Consider the following 10000-nt stretch of genomic DNA (forward strand, 5'->3'; position numbering starts at 1 on the left):
ACTATTTGCTCTACCTTCCAACCTCCCCGGTTTATTACACGGTTTGTGATCTGGCCTCTAAAATGAAAGTTAAGTTTGAAATGCTGACGAGGCAGAGAAATACAGATGACCAGATAAGTTAATAATGTTTGCTACTTAAGACTGATCATTACTAAGTTCACGCGTTGTATGTCTGAAGATTGAATTCACAACAGACAAATTAAGCTACGACTGAGAACTCGGCTGCATGTTTTGTCAAGCAACGATATGTCGGGAGCTAGATGCATTGCATTGCATTAAATTGCACTGTATTGTATTGTATTGTATTACATTACATTTACATTTGCATTGCATTGTATTGTATTGTATTGTCTCTTTATGCTCAGTCAAAGCCTGTGTACATGACTGTGTGTGGATTTGAAAGCTTCAATCATGTTAACAACCCCAGATGGTCTTTTTGTCTGGTCGCTATGTCCAGACAAGTTAGAACTGTAACACACCTACACCAGCTTTTGTGTGTGTGATTTTTGTCTTCCACTGTATCACCCCCAAGGGATTAGGGAACTTCCCACGACAGGGATTAGTCATTACGACAGGTGAACCACAGGTAGCACTGGATTCGAGTCTGGGAACGTAAGGTAACGTAAGGTAACGCAAGGTGTTGCCGTGTTTTGCACCACCAAAGGTGTTCCACGCAAGATTACGGTGCACCCAACGGATTAGACACCGCCAGGCTAACAGGTTCTTGCTGTGACCAAAGATATTCTACTGCAACTCTTTGACCGAAGGTTGCACCAGGTGTGACCTTATTACACAATGCTATACTCGTGTAGGATGGATTTTTAGTCATCACGTGAACATGGGTGGGATCAGCGTCACAGGAACGATGTCGTATGAAATAATGATGGTGAATACAGGATAAAAAATTTTTTAGCAATTTCAAAATACAGTAGTTAATTCTAGTTTTCCTGGCAAGTTTGACAAGTTTAGACTCGTCGCTCCCTCCCCCCGCTCTCCCCAAAGCAACCTTATTTCAAGGGCAAAAAATAATCTCTTCTCACAAATAAAAAAAATAAAAAATAAACCAACAAACAAATAATAAAACAAACAAAAAACTGCCGAGGTCAAGACCTGTTGCTCCCAAGGCCATCTGTCCAAGGTTCCAATCCCTAAAAGCGCTCACAACCTCTCTAGTAATTCTGGGAGAACCACATTTATCCACTTGGCCCTCTAGAAAGACGGCGCAAACCACTAAGCCAGTGGTTGGCAGGCATCAAGGGGAGTTAATCTCCCAAGCAAGGATTCGCGGTGGCTCCACTGGTTACATAAGTTTGCACAAAGCTGTGAGGTTTTGTACGGACGTGCATGTTGAGCAATATGGAGCCAAAGAGGGGCTGTGTTTTTTAGCCTTGGTTACTTACCTATACCTGTTTAGGGCTGTCCATCTGCTTTTTCACCTAACTTTCTGTGTCTGTTTTCAACGCCCTTGAACATGGCAGGTACATTCACGTTAGGCTCAGTCCCTTGATGTTTGGGGAGCAGGAGGGTGGGGGGGGGGGGGTGGCATGAGGAGGGAGCAGGAGGAGCGGGAGGGGCGGAGGATAAGAGTGAGATAGACACAAAGAGAGCGAGAGAGAAATAGAGATAGAGATACATAGAGAGAGACATATATAGAGAGAGACACAGAGTGTGTGTGTGAGAGAGAGAGAGAGAGATAGACAGAGAGAGAGACAGAGAGAGAGAGAGACAGAGACAGAGAGAGAGAGAGAGACAGAGAGAGAGAGAGAGACAGAGACAGAGAGACAGAGAGAGTCAGTCAGAACGGACATACAACAATCACAATGACCGACACATTACAGAGGTCAAGGGCGCAGGACATCGAATCAAACACGATCAATTTATTTTCGGCCAACGGCTGACATCAGCAATAAAAACGGACCAAGGCCACAATTTAATTAGCGAGCCGTTCATCAAGCCAGGACATAAAAATATGTCCATATAGGTTTGCTTTAGATTGATGTTCCCCGATCATAAGCCGACCACCTGCACCCAGAGGCTAGAGCATTGCACGTCATTATCAACAGAAGTGATAATATAGCTGAAGTATTGCTGACGGAAGAGAACTGAAAAGCCGAGAGACAGGTTCGTATTGATTGTGAAATTATCACCCTTAAAGGCACAGTCTTTCCCGTGTAAATAATTCGACTCACCATCACAGATGGCAAAAGACCTTCCCTTCCCTTACATGCATATAAAAAAATCAACAGCCTGTGCGAGGTTAGAGTTGGCTGAAATAATTTCTTAAACAACATGTATTAGTGGCAATCTGTTAACACTTTCTACGCCACTTATGTTGACCAAGTTGTTTTGAGCCGAGACCAGCTGTGCTGCAGCAGGTCACTCAGAATTGTAGTAACTGTGTTGCAACTGTGTATCAACACGCTGGAATGCAGGCGTTAGATCGACGTTACAGGAAGCGACTGAAGCGAAAAGTCTGCGATGATAATTATATCGTACCTGGTCAGATAGAGCCATATGTGTGGGTACGGATATAATTATCCGTACCTGGGAGACAATGAGTTCATAAAAAAAATGTCTCCTTCTGCACAGAAGGCCAGGCAGTCAGGATGTTAATTTGTTGTATGTATCTAAGTGGAGGGATGAGCCTGGCCGTTTTACACGGCAATGACTGTGCCTTTATCGAGGAAGACGACAAGAGAACAAGGACGGCAAAAAAACGTCATCACTTGACCAACCAAGGAAACACATTTATCACAAAGGGAAACAGCAGAGCAAGGAAAAGGGCAAATATGCATGGGGTTTGGTGGGATGATACAAAAACAACGCAATGGTAATGGTACGAGTCTTCGAAAATCGGACGGATTGAACAATAGGAGAATTACTTCCAATGTATAACCATTTTATTAGTGATCAAAGATCAGAAAAGGAGTGGAAAAAGTAAGGCAAAAACCCCTAAAATAAGAGACAGAAAGAAAGACGAGATCAATGAGGAAGAGTAACAATGTGGAATTTAAAGGTTATCAGGAGGAACGTAGACTAACAGGGCGGTATCCCTCTCACAGCTAATAAAGACAACACAACAGGACTGGTGTAACTTTCTTTCTTTATTTGGTGTTTAACGTCGTTTTCAACCACGAAGGTTATATCGCGACGGGGAAAGGGGGGAGAGGGGATACAGCCACTTGTTTCTTGTTCACAAAAGCACCAATCAAAAATTTGCTCCAGGGGCCTGCAACGTAGCATAATAGGGGAAGGGCTCCTAATATGGACCACTTTTTGTTTTATGCTGATAACTAGCTTGTTTTCTTGCGAAGAAGTTTCATTTTGTATTTGGTGGTCCTTCTCTCTTAGGTTAACCGTTAGGCCTAATTAGAGTGAAATAGCTTTGATAGACATTCAGCAAAAATTAAATACAGAAAAAATCACAAAGGGTCCATATTAGGAGCCTGGGCGCCTAATATGGACCAGTGAAGCGGCCTTCACGAACCACTGTAAAAAGCCCCCTATATTTCAAAATAACATGATACAACTTGGTGTACAAGTCAGACTAATTAAAATATGCTCTAGATTTATCTGTTTCGGGTTGATAAGAGCATTATTTGAAGCACACCAGGAAACTAAAGAAGCTTATCAAAAACAGAGTGAAAATAAGTGAAATTCATCAACTTCCACGAAAAGAAGACTTTTTGTTGCATTTTTTTTAAACCTCGAGGGCTAGTTATGGGTTATTTCCAGCAAGCTTCTTAATGAATTAATGAAAATAGCCTTTAGCTTTTATTTTCTTCGATTTGATGAAGGTGGTCCATATTAGGGGACTCGCACATACTTTGAGATGTTGCTATTATTCTTTTGTTTGCAGTAGAAACTCGGGGTCAACACTGCTAAAATGTAACAAATACGGTCTTAGCTGTCATATATAGCAAATTTTGTGTGATAAAAGCTTTGGCTGTGGACAGAAACGAGTCCGTTTTAGGCAGCATATTTAGAGTGAACGCTGCCAAAAGTGAAAAAAAGAGAAAAAGGCTAACGGTTTTGAGATTTGTGTTTCTGCAACTGTTTTGACATGTGCAAGTTATCCACAGAGGGTGAATACAGCGAATAGAACTTTTTTGAGCGCTCTAGCGCCGTTAGTTTGTCAGAACTGGAGGTGGTCCATATTAGGAGCCGGTCCATATTAGGAGCCCTTCCCCTATATGACCTTACTGGGAGAATGCAAGTTTCCAGTACAAAGGACTTAACATTTCTTACATACTGCTTGACTAAAATCTTTACAAACATTGACTATATTCTATACAAGAAACACTTAACAAGGGTAAAAGGAGAAACAGAATCCGTTAGTCGCCTCTTACGACATGCTGGGGAGCATCGGGTAAATTCTTCCCTCTAACCCGCGGGGGGGTAGGAACGTAGATTAACAGGGCGGTATCCTTCTCACAGCTAATAAAGACAACGCAACAGGACTGGTGTAACAGAAAACAAGCAAACACCACACTATCAAAGGCACACTCCTTCTCGTGTAAACGATTTAGCAAACACTCTCACACGTGGCCCGGATGTTTACACGGGATAAGGCCACCCCCCCCCCCCACTTGAACACACACCAACAATCAACAGCCTCGGCTGCTTTCTGTGCAGTGTCACCGAGCGAGAATTTTTTTTATAAATGTATAAAAAAAAAAATAAAAAAAAAATAAAAAAAAAATTAAAAGCCACTTCATGGCGCTTAGAATTATGGTAGGATTTGCGCCATATAAATACCCTTATAATAATTATTATTATTCATGCGAAGGACTGTGCCTTTAAAGACGGGCGACACCAACATCACACAACAGCAACACGATCTCACCTTTCTGCTGCAGTTCTCGAGGATGATGTAGACGTTGCTGTCGTCCTCAAAGTAGCTGTGAAACTCCACCACGTTTCTGTGCTTCAGGTCCTGCTGTAGTTCCACCTCACGGAGGATCTGAAACAATACACACATCGTGACATGAGTAAAGGTGCTAGTTCCTTGGTGTATGCCATTTTCCCCCGAAAGCGGCGTATATCTGCCTAAATGGTGGAGTAAAAACAGTCATACACGTGAAAACCAACTCGTGCAAAAAACACGAGTGTACGTGTGGAGTTTCAGCCCATGAACTATTGCGTTTTCTGTTCCGATTAGGTGTTAGAACTGTCGGAAAGAGGCGTCGTAGCGAGGATACGTAAGTCACTTGACCAAAGTAGTTGGTCACCCATGACAGTTGCCTTAAAAAGGACGTTCCGATATCAATTTTTCGGACCGACACTGGGATCAGTGCGTTGTTGGCCGCTGTGTTACTGCTAGCACAAGTGAATGAAATACTACTAGTATGATAGACGTCTGCTACTAGTAAGTCTGTACGGATGGTTCCCGCTCAGTATTTATCTAGTGTCTTGCAAGTTTTGCTGTCCCGATTTCTTTTACAAAAAAAAAAGAAGGGGAAGTGAGAAAGCAAAGAAACACACAAATAAGGACGAAGGGAGTATGCTAATTATAACCACAAAATCATTTTATACAATTTCAAAAGAAACAAGTCGCGAAAGGCGAAAATACAATATTTAGTCAAGTAGCTGTCGAACTCACAGAATGAAACTGAACGCAATGCCATTTAGCGCGGTAGTGGTTACGCTATGCTGCATAGCACGCTTTTCTGTACCTCTCTTCGTTTTAGCTTTCTGAGCGTGTTTTTAATCCAAACATATCATATCTATATGTTTTTGGAATCAGGAACCGACAAGGAATAAGATGAAAGTGTTTTTAAATTGATTTGGACAATTTAATTTTGATAATAATTTTTATATATTTAATTTTCAGAGCTTGTTTTTAATCCGAATATAACATATTTATATGGTTTTGGAATCAGCAAATGATGGAGAATAAGATAAACGTAAATTTGGATCGTTTTATAAATTATTTTTTTTTTTACAATTTTCAGATTTTTAATGACCAAAGTCATTAATTAATTTTTAAGCCACCACGCTGAAATGCAATACCGAAGTCCGGGCTTTGTCGAAGATTACTTGACCAAAATTTCAACCAATTTAGTTGAAAAATGAGGGCGTGACAGTGCCGCCTCAACTTTCACAAAAAGCCGGATATGACGTCATCAAAGACATTTATCAAAAAAATGAAAAAAACGTTCGGGGATTTCATACCCAGGAACTCTCATGTCAAATTTCATAAAGATCGGTCCAGTAGTTTAGTCTAAATCGCTCTACACACACACACACACACACACACACACAGACACACAGACACACAGACACACGCACATACACCACGACCCTCGTTTCGATTCCCCCTCGATGTTAAAATATTTAGTCAAAATTTGACTAAATATAAAAACACTATCGAAAAATATGCCAACGAAAGCTCCATTTTCTGCTTCGAAGCGATTCTCCGAAATTATATCTACTTTTTTTCTTTCTTTTCTTTCGCATAACCGAAACAAACTGTATACTTGCTACTGATCGTTCCCATTAGCCTCAATCAGTCAACGTTAATAGACCGCTGTCAACTTCATCTGGCAAGAAGTGTCACGTGCTACCGTTTGCACAATACTTGACCTAAATAGGTCACCGCAAATTTGCCAAATAAATCTCAAGAAAAATTGGGACACACATTTGCCCCACTGTGCTAACAATCCAAGCCCTGCTGAAAAGCCTGGGAATCTTTGGGGATTGTGGAAAATTGGGTCACAATCTGGGCGTCAATACAGCTTACACACTCGAGAGTGTACTATGTAGCACAGTAGGCCTTTACAAGCAGACCACCAACAGAGACGTCCAACAATCTGTTCTTTTCAGAAGGAATAAGAACAGAATGATACAATGTCACAAACTCCTGTCTTGTACATCGGCAAGACGAAGTGTCACAAATTTGTATAACATAATAATGTTAATTTATTTTAGTCAATAGGCTGTTGACATCCGACAAAAGGGGATGGTGAGGGGAGGAAGGGAGGGGGGGGGAACAGAGACAGACAGACAAACAGACAGACAGAGAGTACCAAACACAAAAAGTAGCCATTTTTTCTGTATCTTCCTTTCTGGGTTGACCGTGTTAATTCGTTCCCATCACGTCTCTCGTGAACTGTGTCACCGAGACTGACACTAACCGTCACAACAAAAGAGCATTTACCTAATCCGACGTGATCTCGCGTTACGAAGGCTTGAAATTGTCACCCCCTCTTCAAACGCCTTTCTTAACAAGATACTCTTATGCGCGCACACACACACACACAGTCACACACACAGTCACACACACACACACACTTTTCAAGCCGGTTAACCATACATTCGTAACGAACTATGCTGCCCTCTCCATGAAAATGTACATTTATCTGAACACGCGCTTCATTCATAGTCTCACCTTATTTTTTTTCTTTATTTTTTTCTTTTATTTTTTTTATTTGAATAATTTTTTTTTTCTCTGTAAATCCTCCTGTTTTGATTAAGTTCCCCATACCCCCCTCCTACATTTTGTTCTTCTGGTTAATAATTGTGTTGTCCACCATCATGAAAACTTGTGTAACTTAGCATTGTTATGGTCACGTCAAATAAGCATCTGCTTGAGTTCGTGTCCTAGCTGCATTTTTGTCAATTGTTTCATGTCATGTATTTTGAATACAATTGTGTTTAAACCAACCTTTCAGGGGCAAGAAAAGCAAATTGTAAAGGCGTTCGTTACCAGTAATGCTTGGATTTTGTTTCTTGTTTCGTTTTCTCTCTCATAAATTCAGTGAACCGAAAGTAAGCCTCCCTACACCCCCGTCTAAGGACCCGACTAAAAGAAAATATCCACTCATACACATTCTGATCAAAAACCGCACAGTCATCGTTAGCTAAACACGATAACAAATTAAAAACGTACAGAACATACAGTACTTAACCATTTCCCAACAAGGGACATATTAACAATAGTGCTTTAATCCCAACATAGCTCGATCCCTGGCTTGAAAGCTATGCTGTGTTTGAATATATCCCCAATTAGTTCACATTTGTCGCAGTCTGCGGGCGCACACAAAACCGACTAATAATTGAATCGTCAGAATGGGAATTTCTCATTAGAGGTTTGTTTGCAATAATCCATCGCAACACATCTGTTTGATGTGCAAGAGGGCATCAACCCCACTTCTTTTGATCTGTAACCTGTTGCCACTCAAAAAGAAAGTTTAACAAAGGTGAGTTTTATTTCTCACAGCTGACTGATTTAATGGCTTTGTGGTTGTGAGGACATAACAAAGAAGTACTCTTTGGGCATTTTGCACTGGGAGGTTTATCAAAATATAACAACCATCATTGGAGTGTCGCAATAAATGAATCCCTATGTTTCCCAAGCATAAGCATAAAAAAAGTAACAAGAGCAAGGGAACTTCAGAGGATACCCGCTGGAATTTAAAAAAAAAATAAGGATAATCTAGTATATCCAGTTTCACTTCGCATCAGTGGGCGGGGATTAGATGTAGCTCAGTCGGTAGCGCGCTGGATTTGTATCCAGTTGGCCGCTGTCAGCGTGAGTTCGTCCCCACGTTCGGCGAGAGATTTATTTCTCAGAGTCAACTTTGTGTGCAGACTCTCCTCGGTGTCCAAACACCCCCGTGTGTACACGCAAACACAAGACCAAGTGCGCACGAAAAAGATCCTGTAATCCATGTCAGACTGTTCGGTGGGTTATAGAAACACGAAACTACCCAGCATGCTTCCTCCGAAAGCGGCGTATGGCTGCCTAAATGGCGGGGTAAAAACGGTCATACACGTAAAAGCCGTGGGAGTTTCAGCCCATGAACGAACAAACAAACAAACTTCGCATCAGTGTATACCTTACAACCTCATATCACTATTCCCTAGATGACTGCGACCATACTTGTATAATGTACAATGCTATGCAATCAATCAATCAGCAGTACGAAACCCTTTTAAACTCAATAATTGACATTTTGATTGCACTCTTTCCTCTTGGAAATACATTTACGCCAAACAACAACGGTTCGCGCAAATAAAAGTCACAGCAGACATTTAAAGATGGCCGCCAGCTCTCTTCAAAGACAACACTCAGACCATGAGATTCCCAAACAATTAAAACCAAATCAACCCGTCAAGCGATTTATGGGTGTCAGGCAAGGGACAACACATTCACAACACTGTATCTATGATCAATAACCTCTTTCGACCCCTGAACTCTGACCTCCGTTGACCTTATTGTCTTCAAGACCCTGTAGACCCCTGCCCTTCTTTCTAACGCCCCCTGTCGGGCATCTATTGGATAGCTACTGTCAGCAAAGCTGAATGGACAAGCTGGAGGGAAAGGGTGGGAAACTTATGTTTTGGTTCAATTATGGCTCAACTCTTTCCAGAACTGCTGCTGCACTTGAGCGAAAAAATGTGAGGGCGTGAGGTAGGGAACGGCACCAAAGATATTCCTCTACAATGTAGCGCGGGGAAGACTGGAGGGCTGGGGATGGTTGGGAAGGAGGGGGAAGCTTTCGTACGAAGGAGATGTGCCTTTATAGTCTATTTAGGAGCACAATGATAATTATCGGCTGGTTCCTACTCTTTATCCTTGCATCAAAGCAAATACAGTTGAATATCTCTTTCTAGATATCTTTTCTGTTTTCACATAGGGCGAAGCACACTACGAGGTTTCCTTTGTATTCAGGAAAGGATTTTTGATGCCTTTTACTTCCGCAAAAGAAAGTCATTGCTTTCTCCGATCTTGTTAAAAGGGAAACTGTTCCCACGGCTGTTTTCTGCATGAATTGTCGTGATGGGAGGTTTGCGACATCTTTTTGCCTCGACAGCCAACACAGCATTTTTTTTTTTAGTGCAGTAGTCATGAGTACAACACAATGATGATCGTGATTGATTTGCTGTACTCAGTGACGTGGAAAGACGAAATGTTACTCATTTTCGGTAACTAGTTTAAAAAATGGTTTAATAGTTTACTTTTTCAGTGTGATAGGTTGGGTACTCTCTCTCTCTC

General features: G+C 41.5%; 1 protein-coding gene across 1 annotated transcript in view; it reads right to left on the reverse strand.

Moving 5' to 3' along the window:
* Positions 1–10000, reverse strand: part of LOC138967014 (serine/threonine-protein kinase PLK1-like) — a 93313-nt gene that overhangs the window by 19641 nt on the left and 63672 nt on the right. Inside the window, exon 4 of the mRNA XM_070339458.1 lies at positions 4847–4963. Coding sequence (XP_070195559.1) covers positions 4847–4963 — 117 coding nt within the window. The remainder of the gene's footprint in view (positions 1–4846; positions 4964–10000) is intronic.

The sequence above is a fragment of the Littorina saxatilis genome, linkage group LG5 (assembly GCF_037325665.1).
Source record: "Littorina saxatilis isolate snail1 linkage group LG5, US_GU_Lsax_2.0, whole genome shotgun sequence".
NCBI classification, from domain to species: domain Eukaryota; kingdom Metazoa; phylum Mollusca; class Gastropoda; order Littorinimorpha; family Littorinidae; genus Littorina; species Littorina saxatilis.